At 37.6% G+C, this 24622-nt stretch overlaps 1 protein-coding gene across 2 annotated transcripts in view; it reads right to left on the bottom strand.

Annotated features, from left to right (window-relative positions):
* The window catches only part of HBS1L (HBS1 like translational GTPase), a 59262-nt gene that overhangs the window by 4138 nt on the left and 30502 nt on the right, over positions 1–24622 (bottom strand). For both annotated transcript variants that reach the window (XM_030447329.1, XM_030447330.1), the window contains exons 5-14: positions 21274–21382; positions 13887–14143; positions 13253–13418; positions 11482–11599; positions 8962–9108; positions 8224–8298; positions 7322–7439; positions 7054–7122; positions 3676–3780; positions 1523–1613 (exon numbers count right to left, since the gene is read on the bottom strand). In XM_030447329.1, the coding sequence (XP_030303189.1) occupies positions 1523–1613; positions 3676–3780; positions 7054–7122; positions 7322–7439; positions 8224–8298; positions 8962–9108; positions 11482–11599; positions 13253–13418; positions 13887–14143; positions 21274–21382 (1255 nt within the window). The remainder of the gene's footprint in view (positions 1–1522; positions 1614–3675; positions 3781–7053; positions 7123–7321; positions 7440–8223; positions 8299–8961; positions 9109–11481; positions 11600–13252; positions 13419–13886; positions 14144–21273; positions 21383–24622) is intronic.

Raw genomic sequence — 24622 nt, 5'->3', positions numbered from 1 at the left:
CATCAGAAGAAAAATATTTAAGTCAACACCACTTTAATATAACCTGGGGCAAAGAAAATTATATAAATCTGGAACACTGTACTAAAGCCCGTAACAAAATTAATTCCTAGACAATGTCTACAGTATTTTGTGGGTATGCATGAAGAGCTCTGTCTAGTTCAGTGAACAATTACGTCCACTGCTAATCAGTTTCTAAAATTGTCACTGTTTCCTGTGCGTAGGTTCTTTGAAGAATTAGACTTTCATTCAGAGATAAACTGTCCCAGATCAATAGCATAAAACCCTGCGGGGTGCCCAAAGTTGTAGTGCTGCCGCCTGCAACTCAGCTGTTTTGTAGGTTAAGGAACATCGTGATCAGAACTCTTAAAATTTAAGCTCTCAGCAGCACTCATTTCCAAAGAACCCTACATGGAGTCACAAGAAAACTGCTGCTCTTTAAAAGTCAGTAAGGTACACTAGACACAGCTTTTTCACAGTGGCTGATTTTAGCCATCTAAAATGAAAATTAATCCCAGCCAGAAAAACAGGCCTGAAGAGGATGAACAGCATGATTAAACCTATACATCAGATATAATCAGATTTCATGAATATCAAGAGGACTTAAAACTTAGCACCTTTTCTTGATAGATCTAAAATCTCTCCAAAAGATGAATGACATCAAGGTAACAAGTTGACTCAAGCCTTCATTCAACAAGTAAAATAATGCTTTTTTTCCCCTCCATTTACCACAGAGAATCACACTCCATTATGAAATGACAATACAGAAAAGCCTGTACTTTTCCCCTTAAAAGCAGAGCATTAGTTTGCAGAACTACCAATGCATGGAGTTTTTCAAACAGCAGCTTGCAAGTTTGCTGTCTGAAGTCCAGCTGGAATGTAAAAAAGCTGAACAAATTATGGATCCGATTTCCTAGCCTGAAAAACTGAGACTTATGTAAAAGCTGGAGGCTAACATTTAGCATGAAACCCAGAGACTGAAATAGACACAAAGGGATTTTCTGTGTCTTGCTGAATGTATCAGACAAAAAAGGGTCAACAAAACATTAACAAAACCAAATGTTACAAGCAGATAGATCTGTTCAAAAAAGTCTCCATCAATTCCACTTGTACAGATGTACTTATTGGTATGAAACTCCAGTTGTTTGGATGTGTTTTGTTAAATGATTTATGATTCAATAAACTCTTCAAGATTTTTTTTTTTTACTTACTAGCAAGGATTTACTTAATTCAGCAATTATAAGGTCCAAAGGCAAGTCTTAAGGAAAAAGGCTTTGAAGGTTACCAGTGTCAGCACCAAGGCAAAGTGTAAAAACTAACAGCACTTCTTAAGATTGCCGTTGTACATGTAGCAGATGTTTCCAACGTTTGTACATGCAAACCAGATGATATGTATCACTTTGGTTTTAAATATCCTGGTAGCCACATCATTCTTCAAGTAAACTGCTGATTGTTAAGTGTAATAGTTATAGAGCTCTTCATTAAAAACAAACCGTTACTTAGACTGAAACCCCTTTTTGCTCACTTGATTTTGATGATATCCATGCCGGTCAAAGTGAGACTAACGTGATCTCCTGCTGCAGCCCAATCAACTGGTTCATCGTGCAGTGTGATTCCTGGAAATGAGTAAGAACAGAACCTCACAGTGAAGTACCCAGGTTCTGAGCTACAAACAAACAGCTCTGTTTGGGCCATTTGTGCTTCATCAACCATTACTCATCAATTTTCACTATGAATGGGTTAAGAGTAAAAGCTTCTTAACTGAGAAAGCTTTTTTTTTTTATTTTTCTCCTTTCTCCTTGGTCAGGATTCACTGTTCTCTCACCCCACCCTGCAGAATAGCATGGCTTTATTTAAGCCAGAAGAAAGGACCTGGCACTTGCCACACGGCACGGATGACGCAGTCCTGAAAATACTGCAGTATCAATATCTCCGAATCTGCCCCACCCATCCTTTGAGGCACATGCACACCCTAGACCGCATCTTTCATATATTTAATGGTACTCTGACAACTTTCATTTACTTTAAGTGGGTTTGCTGACTCTTTCATAAAAAAGGCATAACCGACGCCTTCTGTTCGTGACATTGCATCTCTTCGAAAGCATCCTCAAGAGTAATTTTATTCTTTTTGTGATGTATTTTAATCACTTTAGAAGATAAACTGGCTGGTGGGGGAGAGAATAAAGCTAATTGCTCCTGACTTAACATTCTAAGGTCCCCAGCAAGAAGGAAGAAAGGAAAGAAAGGAAAGAAAAAGAAGGAAAGGAAAAAACCCACCACTTTTTACAAATAATGCATACATTTATAGGATCTACTTCTATTTTGCTACAGATTGTATTTATTGTTTTGCAAATCTGTTCTCAAAACCACTTGTAGAAACCATGTCAGAAAGCATCACTCAACTACCAGCATATTTAGTACTGTTTTTAAGCAGTGTTGATAATTATTTTCCATATATGTGTCACTCTCAGAGTAAGTGAAATCCAGCCTCTTGAAATAAAAAACTGGAATCCTAATGTGCACACTACCTTTAGTAAATATTGCACGACAAATTAAATGATCTCTTCTTTACGTTAAATATAAATAATATGTGCCTAATGAACCAGTACTCCCATACTTCACCTGCATTTCTGCCATCTGAGAGGCAGTACAAAAGAAAAAACATAGAAATGTACCACTGGGGATACTCAGCCTAAACACTTCTTTTTCCATGCTATTTCCTCCCCTCTCAAAACAGAGGAGTGGCTACAGTAGGATATCCATCCATGTTACTGTAACATTCCGGAGCATGTGAACGACTTGCATACAACTGTATAAACAGACATACTCAAGAGCTTCCCAAATTAGCAAAAAATGAGTTGGTTTTGAAACAGAAAATGGTAGTTGAACCAGCAGATTGATGAATTCAGGCTAAACTGATAAAGAAGCCTATTGATTTATTTTGAGGACTTAGTTTTCTTATTGATTGTTGAATGTAGGAAAATCAAATAAGTTTATCTTCCTGTTTGCATAGGAAACAAACCAAACTCTTCAGTACAAAGACAGCAAGTTTCATCAGGAAACAGCTAAAAATTTTATGTCTTGACTTAGATATTCCCCTTTTCAGAAATTACATTTTTGAAATTTAAATGCAGGTTTTTTTCTCTTTTGTAATTGCTCAGAACAATTATATAACCTGAAAGTTTTTGTATTATGATAGGATCAGTGACAAATCTCATGAACATCAAACAGCAGAAAGTTAATTCTCAACCTTTCTTATATCTAATCCATAAGAATAATTTCTAAAGTTTGTTCAACATCCTCACACTTTCTAACAGCAGCAACACTCCACAAGAAAGCTGAATATTAATGACCCCTGTATTGCATCTTTATGGACATTGCTGGTACTCCGATGTTTTTACAGGTTCCTTGTAAAACAATGTCAAAAGTCATGAGGCTACAGCACTTGGAATGTCTGATATGGTAAAAAAAAGAACAAGATTAAAAAAAATAATGCAAGATTTCACATACTCTTCAGAGACATATTTATACAGACACAGTCACATCTAAAGAAATCCGTTTTATGCTTTCACGTTTTATGTTTGACAGTTAGTATCAGTTTGACAGTCTATCACCATTTCAGTAACTGCTTCTGGCCCAGTATTGACCTGAAAGTAAACACACTTGTGAAGACTCTACCTTTTGCAGTGCAAGTTTCATTGGGAGGCATTGCCAGAAGTCGTTCTCCAACCTGAATATATCCTGCTTCTATTTTACCAGTCACACAAAATCCTGATCCTTGGTCTGTAATAAACACAGTAATAATTTAAAAAAACCTCAGAGTAAGGTCAATTTCCCATCAGAAGCTAGCCCTTCAGCAGTGCATATATTAGTTTTTTAATAAAATGAGCGTGTTGTTTTTTCCCCAGTAGATTGCTCAGTACTTGCAAGTTAGACCGTTATGCATCATAATGAAATTGAAACATTCAGAACCTCTAGATCTTATGTTTTTCAAAACTGAAATATCCTCCTTTAAAGCAGTGTAGACATGAAGAAATATTCTTTAGTTTTTTAATAACAGCTTAAACCCCTTAATTTTTTGTGATTTGAATTTTAATACAGCACTTTCTCACTACATTAAAAAAAAAATCACAGTCCTCTCATAAAAATACAAGAGCATATTCCTATGCCATTTACTGTTTAACTATCAGAATCCTACATCCTCTGTCTTCATATTACTCTTACTCTTGGAAAGTCAAAGATTGATCCAGTTCTATTTAATATGAGGAGCATCATGGATGACTTAAGTATTTCTGAACAAAAGGTCTGCAAAGTTTTTCATCTTTGGTGTCCTAATAGTCTGCTCATTTCAGTGATTTATCAGGTATTTTCAATAGATCATGCACATTTATGAACATGCACCTTAGGAAATGTTTCATCTCTTTAGTATGTGTTTGCACCTGTGCTTAAAAAGGATTTTCTGAAGTGACTGTAGAATCACTTCTACATTTTCAGTCTCCATACAAACAACAAACACATCTTTTGCTGAACACTAGAATTCAGTAATAAGAAAGCATCTTAGTATGTTGTGTGTCTCATTAGATTAAAAGCTTAAAGTTGAATTCAAAAGAGCAAGTTGACCTCAAGTCTTGAGGTCACATACTTCCAACTTGCTCTTTTGCATTCATATTGATGAATGCTTCCACCTATGTAGTTGGAAAAACACCAGCAGTGTGCCAGCAAGCTAATTTTCCTTTATTCATTCCAGCAAGTAAGATGGATGCATTCAATTAACAGATGACATCAGACATCAAAAGAACAGGAAACTGGAGAGGCAGATACTTGCAAGATAAAAGATGCCCAAGTCACAGTACATATACCACCTCACTATGGTACACAAAAGAAGATGAAGCTGGCTCTCCAAGCACTTGCAAACAACCAGAAAAATTAACTGGTTCCACATTCCCAAGCACAATCAAGAACCACTTCTTTTTTTTCACATCATCACCAGCTCTAGCTTGGTAAACCAGTGTGGTGTTTGAAACTCTCCCATGCTGACTGCTTCCTGCAAAGTATCAAGTTCCTTCAGCTTCCCCTGCAACCAATGCAAGTATAAAATGCATAGCAAGGGACAGAATCAGGGCATAAAAAATGACCAGTTTTCTCTGTATTTTGGTACTCAGGTTCTGTCCAGACATGCTGTCCTGAGGATCTGACTGTTGGACAACGCTCTTCTAAGGCTGTGTCCAGTCACAGCCTGGACAGCATTTACAATATGGGAAGTGGGGACTGATACAGCAGTGAAGGAATTCACATGGACCTCTTGGATCAGGACACAGTCTGCCTGGACATAATGAGGGCTCTGGAGGATAGCAGCTAAAATCAGGCTGGGGTAGATGAACCATGTGTGTGGGTAATCTTCACAAAGATAGGGGTTTTCCAGGCTACATAAGAGTACACTCAACACTCTCACTTTTTATACACTTCTATGGACAAGCTCCTCCTGAGCAGGCACAGGCACTGCAACATAGCTGAGAACAACTGTTGCTTCATGTACTTGTACCTGTAGCAACTTTCTCTGGTGGCATCCAAATTAATTAAGTTTTGAGATCACAAGGTATGAAAAAAATAGCCTAAAAAACACCTAACAGACCACATTTAGTGATAAACTCTGTATCTGTAAATTGAGTCCCTTACAAAGCTACTATTTTTTTGCATACTTTAGCAAAAATCAGTCTTCTCCACAGATCAGACTTACTGAAAATCACAATTTTTTGAGACAGCTCAACACAAAAATGATTATTGCAACAAAGTTGTGATAATACTTTGAAATATCTCAATCAATAATCCTAACACATTTTCCCACAGCTCATAAAATAAAATAAAAAAATATACCATGACAGCCTAGATTACTAAATTAGTGGTAACACACTAGGGTAAATTTTTATTAAAGGTTTCAATATTTAACATTATGGCTTCAGTACCTCAAATGAGGTAATCCCAGGGCACCTAAAGCATCTAGTGTTTTTTCAAAGACTTACATTAAAATTGCACAAAACTCATTTTTCCAATTATCATCAGTAATTTGATCTGCTTTGTTTGTACTTCCCCTATGAACACTCTATATAAAATATGCAGTCTTTAAAAATATGAATTTCAATAGTAATATTTGATTAAAATATTTATAATATTTCATATCACATTGTCATTTTTTCTGCAACATTTCTTAAGAGAACTAAAAGACATACAGATGTGCTGCTCAGGGACATCAGTTAGTGATGGATTTGGCAGGATGCCAGGTTACCAGTTGGACTTGATCATCTTAAAGATCTTTTCCAACCAAAATGATTCCATCATTCTATTGGGAATTTCAAATGGGATGTTACTAATCTTTTTTATTTTAAATTACTTGTAAATATAAAGGTATTTAATTGAAAAAAATATCATCAAGTCTACCATGAAAACCTTAAAGGCTCAAGGTAATTATTTTCTCCAGCCAATGGGAATAACTACTGGTCAAACATACTTGTCCATATCCCTATTAGTGCAAGGGAACAGCTAACTGTCTTTCATTAAATCCTTTGGCTGGTTATAACACTTTCACCACCACCCTGTTCTTGCACCTCACCTCTCAAAACCCTTATAAGAAAATGAAGGAATTTATCTTTATTTACTACAATGAACATAAAAGGAACATGTCAAACTTTTTAAAAATCGAAGAGTGGAAAGCAGAAGAGTCCAAAGCCACACTTGTAAAAAGCTTAAGAAACATTAATTTGGGCAACCTAAACTAGTTTGGGAAAGAGAAGCTCCCAAGTTCTGTCCCTCAGAACCATCAACTACATGGCTAATTAGCTGGTGATGAAGATTTTCCTACTCAATATCTTTTCCAGTGTGTTTCTTTTTTAGTGGTACTACCTAAAATTTGACACAGGAAAGTGCTTGAAAACTTATAATTCCAGTTTCAGACTGGAATAGTCAGAGCTCCTACTTCAAGTCTTTATTTTTACAACATTTCTCACAATTTGTGTTAAACATAAGTGAAGTAACAGTAAAAGTATTATAAAAATAACCAACCTTTGAAAACATCAGCAACACACAACCTGAACGGTTTATCCACTGATCTCTGTGGTGGCTTGAAAGAATCTGTAAATAAATTGATAAGACCTTTCAGAATTTCTGTATTCAATAACTACCTAAGCAACTTCTCACTTACAGATAAATCAACAAGATTGCATACCAAAAACATTGTCCTACACTTCCCCAAAAATAAAAGCTTTATTTGGGACTAAGAATACATTGTATATAACATGTATTAGCTTTTAAATTAGGAAATTGCACTCACCAATTTGCTCTAGCAGACACTTTCCTTTATACCACTGTGTGAGGTCACTTGACTGACCTCTTGTGACCAGATTTTCACCACCAAGGCCACTGGTTGGGATATAAGCCACATCTGATTCCTAATTAAGAAAACAAACAGAAATTAAGCATACTACAGGATCATCTAGCAGAAGCAGGAGGTACATTTTTTCAATAATATGCATCTAAGCTATAAAAGAACAGTAGGCACATTTGCACTTCTCCCAGAGAAGGAAGATTACTTACTTGGTGATCTTGGATCACTTGGATACATTTCCTTTGTTTAGCTCTTGCCTAATCACAATGCTCCAACAAAGAGTCTGAGATATTTAAACATGATGATAACAACACTAAGAACTAGAAACTGAGTTTAGGTAAAACAATTCTGCATCTAACAGGCAAAACTTAGGTTTGAATTGCTGGCTTATGCATAGGGATTTCAGGAAGGACACATCCAGTCCCAATGGACAGCAATTAGAACTGAAGAACTGTGTGAACAGCCATAAATAGAAAATGAGGAATGTTTTTATGAGTTCATAATACACCTTGCCACCAGCTCTGGTATAAAAGTCTCTGCAGTCACTCATGCAATCCTGAACATTAAGACAGATGATCCTTGGTCTGTCCTGCTTTGTAGACAAAAATCCCAAGAAACTACAAATGAGCCCCAAAGATTCAACAGACTTTAAAAAAGACTATGACAGAGTATTAAAGAACTTACTAAACTTATCCAGAGTTCAGTGTACACCCTACCACTGAGAAAAGCACTCTGTTATACTATGTTCACATAGTAGATGTAGGAAAGTGGCACAGAATAACTTCACTGTGAGAAAAGCTCATCCCACTTAAACACTTGAAGCAACAGATGCCAGAAATTTACATTACCTTAAACCCAGCTTGTTTGAGAAACTGGCCAAGCTTACTCGTAATTTCCTGAAATCTTTCCTGTTGCCAATTGACCTAAAAGAGCAAGCAGATTACACTAATAAAATTGTCAGATTTTAACAATGACTTGAACACAGAAGTCATCAACTCTGTAGTAGCAATTCTTCTCACAAATATGAGTTTTCCATGTGGATTCATAGTTGAATGCGTAAAACCACACACACTAACATTAACAATCACTGATAGCAAATAACACATCTCTTAATTGATGAGCCCCTCTAGTGTGATTTCTCCCAGGACAGCACCCTTTTTTTTTTTTTTTTTTAAGTTTACACAAAATTCAGATTTGGAAAGAAATAGATATATATGACAGTAATAATTTAAAACACGTCTAGTAATATTTGACACATTTTACAGGTTAAATAAAGCTCTTGGGATCTTGACCTGAATGATGACCAAGATGCCCTTTCAGATGCTACTGGGTTAACTGCTTATGTGAGATTTACAGAGGTACAAGAGGGACCTCTACTCATTTTAAAGTACCACCAAAAACTGCCAAGTGTACTTTGAAAATACACTCATAAATTAGAAGTATTGTAAAGTCTAAACAAAAGAGACAGCTGAGAATACAGAACAAAAAAATACCTTACTAATAGTTTTATAGTACTGATCCTTAAACTTAGGGTCCACAATCCTATATGGAAGCCTTTCAATTAAATGAAAAAATTAAGCATGTACCTGGTCCATTTTATTGACTGCCACAGCTAGCTGGGTCACTCCAAGAGAGCGCACTAATAATCCATGTTCTCGAGTTTGTCCACCTGTCTCAAACCCTGCTTCAAACTCTCCTCTGCTAGCATCCACAACCAAAATAGCCACATCAGCCTAGATTGAAAAAACAATAAAAAATGGTTAAGAGGTTGAAATAATCCAAGTAAATATGTCAATTTGCAGCATTTCACACAAAACATACTTTACACAGGAGGAATACTGATGCGATTCATATGTGACTCAAACTGCTCAGTCCTATCTGTGTCATGTACACTTCAGTGAGATATTATGGCATTTTATCATCTCATGTCATAAACCACCATCATCTGCTAAATACAACCCAGCTGTTGGTTTGGGGAACCTGTCCTCTTCAAACTGCACACCATGGGTGTTCTGCAGAGACCTCAACTAAAGCTTAAGAAAGGGTATGAGCCCAACATCCAGTTTGCCCTGCCTTAGTATGGACATCTTCCCAGTGAGAAGCTGCAGAAGTAACAAATGGCATGTTGGATGTACATACTTCACAGTCCACTCAGCACACTGGAGCATACCAAAATCACAAGATGGAAAAGCTGAAGTGGTCTGTTTTATCATCTAGGCAAACTCTATGTCACAGCACTAAGAGCAAGTAGCTATTACACAGTCTATAGCACTGCAAAGAAGTCAGCATGTAAACACAGAGAAGACCCACAGATTTTGCTATTAGCCTTAAATGTTGCTGTTATTTTTTCTAGTTTTCCTGCTTGGTAAGTAACAGCCCATTAGACCATCATCATGTGCTGAGCAACAGCAACATATGTGAACAATAAAGGTCCTACTGACAAGAGACAGGTATATGACAATGTAATAAGACTGATTAGATGGAAAAATGGAGAGGAGAAAAAGTGGTGGTTTTTTTTCTTTCCTTGCATGCTTATGCTTCAGGATGCCAGGAAATGGAGCAGATAACACTTTGTCCTGGCTCTAAACTCCCCCTGACTTGTCCTAGGCAAGAAATCACCACAGCTCATAGAGATGGTGCATGAGAACTACAAAAGGATAAGGGAATAATTTCCCCATACCTCTCAGCCTCAGAAGTGCATTGCAGTGAAATTCTCCCTCAAAAAAAAAAAAAATTAAAAAAAATCCTGTATTTTCTAAATTATAAAAACCATATATATCAAAGGCCAGATCCTGGCCCTGATAAGGCTGATTTATATTTACTGCGTAACAGCAGTTGGGTTTCACCTCCTAACAGAATTCTCCAAGATAAAAAGGCATCACAGCCATTTCCATGTTTGCTATCTTGCAAAGTTTCAGTGATTTCTCAGCACGCTTCAGAATAGACCAGTCCCTCACTATCCACAGATCTGAGGGAACACAGAGATACCAAGTTATATTTAGCCAGCCTCACTTTCTGCTGAGCTGATACTGACACTGCTGGTGGATATTCAAATCTCCTCCTAATACTTCTGCCTATATTACTTTTCCCTCAGAAGACAAATTTTAAATTGAAGTCGTAAAGAAAATAGCATGTCCAAGTCAACATTTTCCACTGTTCTAGAACTAAAAATCCATTTCTAATTTTAAAAATCCTGAACTTCCTACAAAATATGCTCCACAATGTAGGTGACTGTACAAGTTCTGCACTGTAATTTGCAAACTTCTGACGATTCTGCAGCCTAACCACTAGGTCAAAAGGTCTGAATTCCTACCCAGGCTCTGCTTGGGGCAAATCAGTCTTCTGACAGCATAGTTCTCTAGTATCTGTACAATCATACTAACAGTACCCATCCTTACTGACATCTTAAGACGTTTCAGACTGTAATGATATGTACAGTGCTAAAACCTCTACACAGTAGCTTAACATAAAAAGGGAGCCTTTCAGTGGAAAAAAAAAAATCACACATTTTATCATGTAACCACGTTATTCTTCCATTCTCTGATTTATTTCCATAAACTAAATAACTAACCTATATGAGAATGCTTAGTGCCATACTGAATTCAATGTCCAACACTTCTGACTTGCCACACCTACTGCTCCTAAAGCAAGCAGCATATAGGCTCTGTAAATGTCCTACTGACAGAACAGATGCATTCTGCTTAAACTTCGTTATCTCTGATATGTTTTCTTATCCCATAAGACATTTTCAAATGTCCAAATACCTACAAGACCACTTTCACAGAATTTCTTGCTGAGTAGACAAATGCCACATTTGAATGACTTTCAAAGCTCAACTCTGCTTTTAGCAAACTGCAATTTCACATCCAAATTACTTTCCTAATAAAAGTCTCCTTCAAGAAATTAATGTCTTCATAAAATAAAAGCAATGCCTTTAAAGTTAGAGAAACACATTCTTTTTTAAGCTTGTGAAACACATGAATATTTCAAAGATATCTCAGTGTCATCAGCGATTCCATTTCATCATTTATTTTGGAAGAAGAAAACCAATTCAAGAAAAAGTGATAAATAATGCTATTGGAAAAATAGTTTTAGATCATCTGTACCTGTGCAGCTCCAGTGATCATATTTGGAATGAAGTCTTTGTGGCCTGGAGCATCCATCAGTGTGATTACTTTAGTCTTTGTCTCAAATTTGGTCATACCCACATCCATTGTCACTCCCCTTAAACAAAGCATACACACAATGCACCATTAAAACTGCTTTGAAAGCTTCATAGACATATAAAATATGCTACAAGAAACACAATCATTAAACTGTACACTTCACAGCTTTCATTTGATTTAGCCTAATAAAAATAATAAAAAAGAAAACCTGATTGACAGAAAAGCAAACCTCTAAAAATGTGACTCTAGGCAAAAACAAACTGATTCAGAGAACTAACTGCATGCACCCATAGGTTATGTCTGCACAAGCACAGTGGAAACATGAAGACTGTAGTGCATATTTAAACCATTACTAATTCTACTTTTACTTCTTATATCTTCCGAAAAGGGCACCACAGAACAATGAAAATACAGCCAGGAATAAAAGAAGTAAAGAGTATGGGACTGTAGGAATACAGTTAAACATCTGCAAAGTTCTACATGCAGAACTGCTGATTATCAGGGAGTGATTGCAGCACTTGTGTCTCAGTTCCACTGACAACCACATATTCTACACAGCACATAGGGTAGGATTCATCTGATCAAATGCAAGGAGCTATCATGCACACGTCAGCATCTGGGTTAGTTATCTGCATCTCCCTGTAAAAACTATAAAGATTGGAACTTCCAAGGGAGAAAACTTCTCACATTAGTTAATACTTGAAATATGATACTTCCAATGCCAAAAACCTCAGCAAAATAACACCCTCAAAACACCAGACATTTATAGACGGGGTCAGAATTTTTTACACTAAGTTTCCTGTTCTAAAAGAAAAAAGAAAACAGAATCAATCAAAAATAACTCAGAAAACCTCTTCCTCAGTAATTACAACTTGTCTTCTGAAGAGAAATTTGGTACCTAAACACACAACTGCTGGATATTAAAAAAAAAGTTACAGATAAGGGATCATAGAATCATAGAATGGTTTGGGTTGGAAAAGACCTTAAAGTTCATCTAGTTCCAACCACCCTGTATAGGCCCAGGTACCTTCCACAAAACCAGGTTGCTCAAAGCCCCTTTTAACCTGGACTTGAACACATCCAGGGAGGGGGAATCCACAATGTCTCCGGGCAGCCTGTTCCAGCATCTCACCACCCTCATAGTGAAGATTTTCTCCAAATGTTTGACTTAATCTACCCTCTTCTCATTACTCTACTAAAGATCTGTGAAAGAAACTGATCTTCCAAGTTTGGTATACACCCAGCTAAAGGAATTAAGAAAAAGCCCTTTGTCCCTTCAGCTTTTCCTCTTCGACATCATCAGACCCTAATGTCATGACAACGCTACAATATCATCAGCCTTAACTGATGTAAAGCTAATATTAAAATTTAGTTTGGTCACTTTGGGATTGTTCTTACCCTTCTCTGTACACGCACATACCTCCCTCAGGTTTGTATGTGCACTTCATAGATGAAAGTACTCGCATCAGCAAAATTAGGAGTTCAAACAAAGTATCTTTAAGGTGCCTTACAACCCAAACCATTGTATGATTCTATTAAATGTTTAGCTATAATGAGTAAGGAACACTGCAAAAGCGTATCCTCCTTTAAAAACAACAGTAGTTATACACTTGATACAGACTGCCTGACATCAATTAGGTTGATGTTGAACATGGTTACTCTTTCAGGAAAAAAAAAAAAAAAGGTAATTCCTATTAGAAAATATTTCTACCTTTCTCTTTCTTCGCCAGTTTCATCCAAAACCCATGCATAGGCAAACGAAGCCTTGCCAGCCTTCTTAGATTCCTGTTCATATTTGTGCATAGTTCTTTTGTTCACATTTCCCAAAAGGTAGAGAAGATGACCCATTAAAGTACTTTTACCTGCATCAACATGTCCTATGAAAGGAAATAAATACTACATCAATTTTATTACTCTACCCATTTTAAAAACAGTACAAGAAGAAATATACTAAAACCATATGAAAATCTCATGCAGTAATAATGCTTATGCAATCCACAGATTTTCACAATCCTTTAAGACAACCACACAGAGAGACAGTTTATTGAAGCAGTCAGCATGACAGCCATATAGGACCTCCAAATTCTTACTAAAAAGAAAACACAGCAAGAATGAATCCAAACCAAAGTACATTTTACTGTACTGTGAAAAGGAAGCTAGGTCCTACTCAAGGACAGCTAAATGCATTGCCTCCAATGAATAATGGTCAAGCAGAGGTGACTGAAAACAGTATGATATCCCCCTTCCCTGGAAAGAGGGCAGTTTTGCTTGCGTATCACTTTCAGATTTAATCAAAACAGTTTTTTATCTTAATGTTTGTCAAAAATGTAATTTAAGAGTATTACCTATTACCACCAAATTAAGAAGTTGCTTCCCTCCTTGTCTCTTCTCCAACTCGGCTTTCACATCTATTTGTGGTTTTGTCTTGCTCGACTTTTTTACTGGAGTAGGCACTGTATTCTGCTCTTCTGAACCCTGCACTACTTGGGGTGAAGAAGTAGATTTTGAGACTGCCTCAAGTACCCCAGAAGCTGCACGGGCATCCTCAGTTAAGAGTCCTTTATGAGGTGTGTTAGTATGGCCGTTTTCTTCAGCAACCACACTGGGAAAAAAGAAACAAACAAACAAAAAAAGACACTAAGGATTGCAACTGACAAAGAAGCTGTAGAAATGTAGGACAGAAACTGAGTTTTCCCTTCACTATCTTGTAAGCCCCAGAAAGAGGAGTATGTGATAAGGCCATTAAGGTGGAAGCGATAAGCAGCTGGATACAAGCTGCACAGATACCAGCTCTGAATATCTTGTCTGAAAAGCACTGTGTTCAAAAGCAAGATAAGAAATAATCTTGTAAAATACATGAAACAGATAAAAAATAGCTTTGCACAGCCACATCTAACAGAGAGGGAAAGGACAGTTGTGCAGAGCAACTACAGAGTTGTTGTATCTGAAGAACCCAAGTCAACTTTGTTGCATCAATTACACAGCAGCATCCACATACACTACAAGTATTGCAGATAGCAATGTTTAATTACAAGAGCAATACAGCATAAAGACTAGACAGTAAGCATAACTGAACTGCAATGTAAGGTGCAATGCTTATATAAAGCCATAGCAGGCAACTTTTATTTATTAATACTGAGCAAATATGTTCTATGCATAGAACAAGGATTCTAGGATTAAGGAGTTTTGGATTCCCCACCTCCTCTTCTCCAGTATTGTGTTCTTCCTCAGATTACCATACTGATCCTAATAGTAAATAATCCTAATATTAAAATAATCCTAAACATATTATCTTATAGTCGCTCTCTGAATTGTAAATAAAGTTTTCCTAATTTACACGAGAGATCTGAGAATATACAATATGATTACTTGCCTGCTATGGCAAAGATGACCCCTAAAAAACAAACTATACATAACATTTTCAAGAGAGCAACAGCTTTCTTACTGCCTGACAGAGCTCTGCAGTGAGATTTTAATGTAAGCAGTGAGACAGGAACAGATGCAGTTGTTACAGGTATGGCAACACTGTAGCACAGCAAACTCTTATCTAAAAATCTACTGACCACAACAGTATATTGAAAACACCTACAAAATACTGCACATAAAACCTTATCTGAGAAAAGTCTTTTTCCCCTGGAAAACTGGAGATCCTTCCCGATGCAGTACCACTACACTGCTTTCTATAGAATGGGTTCATGGCTCTCAGACTCAAGTGTCTCCCACATTTAGTGGGATATTTTTTTTTTCCTCTCCACTTCCTGTTTGTGTACCACAGATCAACTTTCCAGTTTTCCTTTCTTTCAACTTCTACAAACAAAACTTTTTTGGTACTTCAGAGTCCCACTCAGATATCTCTGCTTTTATTTGACATTATTTATAATTTTCTGTTTGCATAGCATTACTGGCATTTTATTAGCCCCTTTGCATTGCAAAGCATTCACAGCATCCTCCTGAAAAAGCTGTCAGCCCACAGCTTAGACAGGGGCACTCTGCACTGGGTTAGGAACTGGCTGGAGGGCCAGGCCCAGAGAGTGGTGCTGAACGGTGCTGATCCAGTTGGCAGCCGGTCACTAGTGGTGTCCCCCAGGGATAAGTGTTGGGCCCAGTTCTGTTTAATATCTTTATTGATGATTTAGATGAGGGGATTGAGTCCATCATCAGCAAATTTGCAGATGACACTAAGCTGGGGGGGAGTGTGGATCAGCTGGAAGGCAGGAGGGCTCTGCAGAGGGACCTGGACAGACTGGAGAGTTGGGCTGATTCCAACGGGATGAGGTTCAACACGGCCAAGTGCCGGGTCCTGCACTTTGGCCACAACAACCCCATGCAGCGCTACAGGCTGGGCACAGAGTGGCTGAGAGCAGCCAGGCAGAAAGGGACTGGGAGTCTGGATTGACAGGAAGATGAACATGAGCCAGCAGTGTGCCCAGGTGGCCAAGAAGGCCAATGGCATCCTGGCCTGTATCAGGAACAGTGTGGCCAGCAGGTCCAAGGAAGTGATTCTGCCCCTGTACTCAGCACTGGTAAGGCCACACCTCGAGTCCTGTGTCCAGTTCTGGGCCCCTCAGTTCAGGAAGGAGATTGAGGTGCTGGAGCGGGTCCAAAAGAGAGCAACCAGGCTGGTGAAGGGACTTGAGCACAGACCCTATGAGGAGAGGCTGAGGGAGCTGGGGCTGTTCAGCCTGGAGAAGAGGAGGCTGAGAGGAGTCCTCATCACTCTCTACAACTCCCAAAAGGAGGGGGTAGCCAGGTGGGGGTGTCAGTCTCTTTTCCCAGGCAACTCTCAGCAAGACAAGAGGGCATGGTCTCAAGTTGTGCCGGGGGAGGTTTAGGTTGGACATTAGAAAGAATTTCTTTACCGAGAGGGTGATCAAGCATTGGAATGGGCTGCCCCAGGAAGTAGTGGATTCTCTGTGTCTGGAGATATTTAAAAAGAGACTGGATGTGGCACTCAGTGCCATGGTCTGGTAACTGCAGCAGTAGTGGATCAAGGGTTGGACTTGATGATCTCTGAGGTCCCTTCCAACCCAGCCAATTCTATGATTCTATGATTCTATATTCTCAAGAAACAATACAGTCCAAGCATGTTAGTCTAGTGAACAAAGCAGTTCAAGAGTTACAATATGAAAATTAAACCAAGTAAATAATCAGACTGAGAACAAAATTATCCCCTCTTTATACCACTAAGCAACATGGGACATTTTGTAGGTGTCCTTTTTTCTTCTCAATTTTAGAACCCACCTATGCAATCACTACTACTGCAAACAATTGATTGACACCTTTTTTATAAAGCCCAAAGCCAAGTTTTTCTCTGGATTGTGAAATCCCAAAACAGAAATGTGAGCATTCAGGTTTTCTGGCTACAGTTCCACAACCCAAGGCCAGGGTCTTGCATCAAGGCTGGATACACAAGCACACCTCTCAAATTAGCTAGGCAAAGAACTTTTTTTATGCCAGAGACTCTGGTTGCAGGGGCACAGATGGTCCTTGTGCTTTTGCATAATCATAGAATCACAGAAAGTGAGGGGCTGGAAGGGACCTCAAAAGATCATCGAATCCACCCCCCCTTCCAGAGCAGGGTCACCTACAGCACAGGTCACACAGGAACACTTCCAGGTGGGGTCTGAATGTCTCCAGGGAAGGGAAGGAGACTCCACACCCTCCCTGGGCAGCCTGTGCCAGTGCCCTGTCACCCTCACAGGGAAAAAATTCTTCCTTGTATTTATACAGAACAGCCTTTGCTCCAGTTTATAACCATTGCCCCTTGTCCTGTTGGTAGTTACCCCTGAGAAAAGCTTGACTCCATCCTCTGTTAGAAGGCAAAGCATTTAGAATAGCATAATAGTACCTAGTATGTCATTTATGCAGGCAGTTGAGGATATAAACAGGTTGATTGTATTAGCAAGTATCTTCAGGAGCAAAGTTGCAATATGGTCTGAGTTACGATGAGCTACTATACTAAGTAAAACCTGTATTTGGAGGAAGAGCAGCTCCTAACCAGTTGCTTGTATCTTCTGTTTATCTAGTGTGAGAACTTGATGAAACTACGAAGAGTGGTCTCAGTTTGCCAATGTCTGTGCCTGTTTGCCAAATCACTTTGTGCCACTAACACACATTAACTACTTAAGTCTTGACTTCTTCAAAAGCACCTTGTATGTGCACTGAAGCCGTATATTCAAGAAAGCTTGACCACCACAATTCAGGCACAAACATCAAAAGAGCCTTCACATCTTTTTGTTAGGAAATCAGCAGACATACCAAAGTATTAAAAACATATGTTGTTAAAATACATGTTAAAAGACACCAAATCGCACAGAACTGTTGAACAAGTTCACATCATGGTGCATTCAAAGAAGAATCTGAAAGCTTATCTGCTGAAGATCAACTTTGCATAATTTGGCTTTTAAACATAATTTTCAATCTTCTAGTATGGAAGCTTAGTGAATTATTTTTGTACAACTGACTCTTTCGGAGTACTTACAGTCATAATAGGAAATGTCTACATTTATTTCCCCTTTCAAAATTATTAGTTACACAATATTGGTCAGGCTGGTTAAAATAATCACTTTTTTGTTCTTAGGTGTTCTACTGGCTTCCTTCAAGACTTAACAGGAAGAAAAAGCCTTTTTTTTTTTGCTAGAGAATCAAAAAAACAAAGTCAGAAGTTAGTAAACTCCATTTTTTGTAGATAATCCAACTAAGAGTACCCAGCAACAAAAGGCAATCAATGCTCAAAGCAATACATGACTTTTAATAATGTGTTCATTTTAAAAAGATTAATGTATTATTATGAGGTCATACCTCATAACAGGACTGAATCAAAGATTGAACAGCTAGTCAAAGAACAGTTTTTGACAATGCTAGGCTGTTATTTTAATATTAGTTTTAAAAACATGATCCATGCATCTTTTTTAAGATCACATAAAATTATAACAAAAACTAGGTTGTACATGCTAAACAATCAACCTTTAATGGTGCTTGCACAAGCACCATAAAAATGTTTGGGGGTGAGAGTAGAGGGCACAGTTACAGGTTTTTTAGAATCCAAACTTTTCTGAGTAATTTGTAACACTGCTTTTGGTCAGTGATAGAAGCTATGTACTTATAAATCTGTATTATTCTAAACCCTCTGCACTACATTTATCAATGCAAGAAGAACATGAAAAGTGTCAAAAGAACCAGTTTTTCTTAGTTGTTACTAAACACAGAGTCATTCTGTTCCCTGACAACTCATCCTTATGATGTCAATACTCCAGAAGATAAATGAAGAAAAAAAGCCAACTCTGACAGTCAGAGTTGAGGCAGGGGTTGATGTTGGGCTTTGTTTTTCAAGCTTAGAAACACATGCATACAAAGTCATTATAAGCCTGCAAGACAATGGTAGTGATACCTAATCACAACGTATTTTGCACAGACTTTCCACAGAAACTGGAAAGAAGCCAGTAAAGCTCCAACTGTTAGGAAAAGAATCAGGAGAGCAGATTTCACTGTCCTACAACAAAGAAGGAAAAATATTATGCCAATACAATCAAGGACTCCTCCCCACTTCTTCAAGTCCTAGTACCCTGTAGAGCCTCCACAATGGCTCATAATACAAAAGAATAAAGGAGGCCATCATGGACTCCTTGAAGCAGAAGTCTTCAAATACACAACTAATTTTGCAGTTTAAATTTTGATTTCTTCTATATTGATGGAGTGGCTGTGCTCCAAATCATGTGCTTTTAACTTCTGCACTTTTACCTTTTACCCTTCTTACCTATTTCCCCCACTTAAAGCTAAGTGCCTTAACATGCATCTAATTTCCACAGCAAAAGCAGCTTGTATTAGTATTCCAGCGGTACCATGAAATAAGTGAGGTGAATTTAAAAATACCCTCAGATGACCAGAGGGGTCCCTGGATTGTCCAGCTGGGACTGGATGAGCTTTAAGGTGCCCTCCAACCCAAACCCTTCCATGATTCCTTGCTGATTAAGTCAAGGAGCTTTAATTATGGTTGCCTCATCCCTGGAAGCTTTCATGAACACCTTGGATGGGGCTTGGAGCACCCTGGGCTGTGGGAGGGGTCCCTGAGCATGGATAAAGAGTGGAACTGGATCAGCTTTGAGGTCCCTTCCAACCCAAACCATTCTATGAGCTATGACTCTAAACAGCAAACCCAAGCTTAAGAAGCTGGGTATCAGATTGATATCAGATTGATATCAGATTGATATCAGATTGATATCAAAGATTTATCTAAAGTGAATACCAGGTCCTGAAGGCTTTTTTCTTTTTTTTTCTGTCAAGAAAACCCAGCATCATTTATCTAGAAGTAAGCATGATACCAACTACTTCAGGGTCCCAGAACCAGAGCAGGTGATAAGCATATTAGAGCCAACCACCTTCCTTCAGCAACTGAGTCTATCCAGTCAACAGATGAGGAAGCATTCTTCTTACCTTCTCCTTCCCTATGGAGCAGGGACACATACACACGGTGTGGCACTTGTTAAAGCATCAGAGATATAAAATTCTGTATTTGCTTTTTTTTTTCTTTTTGAACAAGCATTTTAAATAGTCTTTATTAGAACTAAAACTATCAATCCCTACTATCCAGAACTAGCTGGCAGATCTTTTTCACTCACTCAAGATTCCTTACTTTTTATAAACTTCTATCTAAATGAATTTAATCCACCAAGGTCCACATGTAAAACTCCAGTTTATAAGAACTGTAGTAGAAAAACCAGAGATAGAGATGAAGATGGCATTAATAGGAAATTTGTGATGAAGTCCAGTTGTGCCACCCAGAGTCACTGATTAGTAGAGGCAGGGGAAGAAAGAAAAAAACAACTATGTTGCCTTTTTTGTACTGAAATCTCAAACAGCACAGAAAGAAGATTTTAAAAGGCCCAGAAATATATCATCTATCAAATATGCACAAGATGCTCCAAAATGAAGACCATACCACTCTCCTACTCACAAAAATGCTTTCCAGATCAGAACTACAAACACTGCAGGATTAAAAAAAAAACAAAACAAAAAACAAAACAAACAAAAAAAATGGTGGGAAGCCACAGAATGCTACATGTAATTACATTTCATGAGCTGTATTCTCAACATGCATGCCCTGTCCTTATCCATTTCTTTGATAATTCATTGCTGGCTGCTGTTGCAGGTAGGCTGATCCAGATAACTATTTTCATGTTATCACAAGACATCCCTCCAACAGTTCAAAGTCAGGAAAAAACTACAACTCTTGCTCAGCCACTCCAATTTATCTAAAGTATAAGGACTAATTTCTTTTCTACAGCAGCTGTTCCCTGGACACCTGCTAAAGTTAATAAAAGAGAAAGGCAAAATTTAGCCATCAGTGATTCTTAAATGTATTAATTCTTTGAAGAACAAGCAACAACTGTTAAGATTATTGACTTCATAATTCCACTAAAAGAACTAAATTTAAAATAAACGAACCCCCACAAGTTCAGTATTCTATGAAGCGGATGTTTAAATAACCTGACTACCTGATATCTCTCTGCACTATTCATAGTGAAAGGATTTGTTAAACTCAAAACGTGAGGTACCATCTTCTGAAAGTAATTCTGAGTCAAACAAGAAGCTGTGATGGTTAGTTTTGGAGAGTGACACAAACTGCTGTAAAAATTAGAAAAAAAAAAAAAAAGAAGAAGAAAACTTGCTACAGGTGCATCAGTCTGAAAGAAGAGCTGCTGATGTATCTTGATGTACATGGGCTTAGCTTACCATGGAACTTCAAATCCCATAGACTGTTTCTTTCCAGACACTGTCATTTTGGTAACTTTTGGCACAATTTCAGATTCCGTTCTGGCTGACTGAGAATCCCTTGTTTTTCCTAGTAATAGACAAAAAGTAAGTTTGAACTCAAGGTTGTGACTAACAGGTATTAAATATAAAGTTTAACAAGTTACATTACTTCTCTTCAACCCAAATATACCAGCCTGCAATAATGACTTTTCACAGTTCAGTGTCTTACTTGCACAGATGACATATTTATTCAAAATAAGCAACAAACAGTTCTATTTATTGTGAAAATCTCATCTGTATCTCCAAGCATTCACATGACACCTACCCTGTTCAAGACCTTTACTCACAGCAGTTCTGTAGGATGCCAGAAGCATTTCATGCATTATGAGCATAAAGAAACACTCTGCAGCTGCTCACAGGCTTTTAGGTTAATTCTTATTTAGTTTTTCCTTTGCCTTTACATTGCTGATCCTCAAGGCCATTGAAAGCACATTGTAAAAAACAAATATTCCTACTTCAGGTACTGCTAGAAGCAGAACAAGCTGTGTATGAGCCACCTGGCCTTCCCTGAAACTTGGATACATTTGTCTTGCACTCAATTAGGCTGAAGAAGCCAAGCAATACCCAAGCTAGCTAACCTAGGATTACTAAGAAACAATTATCAGAGCTGAGTAAATGAATTACTGTAAAGGCATCAATTTTTACTGTAACTTAAATGAAAACACAATTACAGTAAGGTTCATTCTGAATTTTGTGAAACTACACTTTTACAACAGTGCTAACAATTTCCTGTTAAAAAATTAAATTTACTCTAGGGAGGGGGAGTCACTGGACAAGGACTTCTAGCTACACACAAACATCTTCCTTTCATCTTCAAGCTCCTACACAGATCACCAACTAGATATTTTTAATATGTAATCACTTGAGTTACAGCAAAAATTACATTGTCTTTGTTGCCAACTTGGTATGTCTTTTCCCACTTCAATTCTAAAAATTTTCAAGCAGCCATTGCCTTCAAGTGCCAGTTAAACAGGAGTGCTTTACATGTAATTTGAAGCTACAGATAATTCTCTGAAAATAACATGCTTGAAATCTGGCTGCTAGGAACTGACAAAAACAAAAATCGCCATGAAATTAAAATGAGATTAGTTGAAAGAAACCCAGATAACAGTTCATATCACACAACTCACAAATAACTTGCAATCTATTAGCAGTATTTGCTACATCTGATCCAAAAATCAAAAGTCAAAGTTTTACAAAATCCATCCCCATAATCCATTAGAAATTAAACGTTACTCTGTGCAAATCCTGTTCGGCTGTTTGACACTGATGCAAAATACATTCAACAAATCAAGTATTTGACAAAGAAAATACAGAAATCTAGAAACAGAAATTAGAAAACATGGAAAGTTGAAAGAAAACACAAAATGAAATTACAAAAAGCAAGAGAAAGTAAATTAATTTTTGACTGACATCACTGATAGTTTGGGTATTGTTTTTCTTTATTTGTTTATTTTTTATGAAGCACTAACCCTTCAGCCTACATGGAGCAAGGAAGCAGACCAAGATCACATAAAGATAAACCAAACCACAGAGATAAACTGGGAGTGGTGACATTTAAATGGATACAAAGGCATGGCAAGAATTATTAGTAACACTACTGACAGAAGCCTCAAATACCATTTTCTGACTTCAATATTTTTGTAACTAATTACAATAAAATCAGGCAGCACATGAGGTGAGGCCCAAGTCTGTCTTTTGTGTACTGCAGGCACCATTAAATATTAATAATTATGGGCTTTGTTACAAAGGACATAAGGCTGGGAAAGGAGTACATGCTATCTAATCTACAGGGCATCAGAGAAAACTATGATTAATTTGTATCTGTTGTAGCAGGCAACACAAAAGCTATTCAGCACATAACAGATCATATGCAAATCCTCAAAATGCACCTTGGACCTAAAAGGAAGTCAATGCACAATGCTGATACAATTTTTAAAAGAAACATTTCTTAATCAACAAGCTGAATATCCTGCAGCAATTGAAGTGCACTTCAAGCCTGGAAGAAGATTAGAAGGAGAAATCCAAACCTGACTACAACAAAAGCAACTGTGAAGAAAATCAGCCTCTTTGCAAGTTGCAAGGTTTTTGCAAGAAAGCCCTCATTAACATCATTCATGCCTACTGCCAGTTGGACATTCTTAAGCACATACCTAAGCAATTCAATGACAAAATGTTTCCTATCTCTGGAGTACACATAAATTAAAACCAAAGACAGATACACTTTCATAAATTCCTAGAGAAGTCTGAATACCTGCTTGCTACATTTCACATACTCTTGAATTACATAACCAAAAATAAGTATGGATGAGATGCAAGTACATGTGCTGATTCACCAATGGTGTCAAATTGTAGAGCAAGAGATTTTACTGAAGAAGGCACTCTATCATTCCACCAGTTCCCTAACAACATTAGGATTTTCCTTCCATGAAAAGAGTAAGTACATATTTATAAATTATAACAATATAAAGACATGTCAGCATGGTAGTTCTCAATTCATAATGTTTAAAAACCAAAATCTTCTAGCCTATTTTAAGCAAAGGACTTTTCAGAGAGACACCTAGTATTCAGACTGCACTGACATCAGAATATTTAGACTACAACATAATGTAGCTATGAGCCAAACACCACTACCAAAGAAAATATGCACTGATGCACCCTGTCTTAGCATTAAATTAGGATGAGGGCAACACCAAGGAAAATGGAGAACTGCACAGTTGTTACTCCAGTACAACTGTGGCAGTGCTTGACATTTTGGCAAGTAAAGCTTTCTTCCCTTTCTTATTTTCTTTGTTTTTACCTTCTTTGTGACTGTCCGATGGTATGACTGAAAAGCCTTTTGATTTACCCAAAAAGCATTACTAATGACACGTCCCATAACTGCAAAGTTATTAAAAGTACAAACCCCAAATCTGATGGTACAATGAAGTATTTGCAGACAGATAAACAGGACATGTATATATGCATATAGATGCAGGAAGCAAGTAAAACATAGGGACAGCCTTTAAAAAGGAAAAAGTCTCTCTGGGTGTTCAAGCTGCAACAGCAAAAATGCACAGATCTTGTCAACCATCTTCCTTTACCATAAGCAACTCCCTAGGTTTTGGGCTGTTTTCTAAAAGTGGCTGTAAGGATTGCCTGTAAAAGATATTAAACAAATCAAAATGTTACTTTAGCTTCTATATCATATATAACAGGCCTGAGAGGTTGGGGGTTCTTCCAGTTTCTGTTTGTATACTTACACTGAAAGTAACAAAGATTAAAAATT

This window comes from Calypte anna, chromosome 3 (assembly GCF_003957555.1).
Source record: "Calypte anna isolate BGI_N300 chromosome 3, bCalAnn1_v1.p, whole genome shotgun sequence".
In the NCBI taxonomy this organism is placed as follows: Eukaryota; Metazoa; Chordata; class Aves; order Apodiformes; family Trochilidae; genus Calypte; species Calypte anna.
Note: the sequence above shows the minus strand (reverse complement) of the source record. Positions and strands in the feature narration are given on the sequence as shown.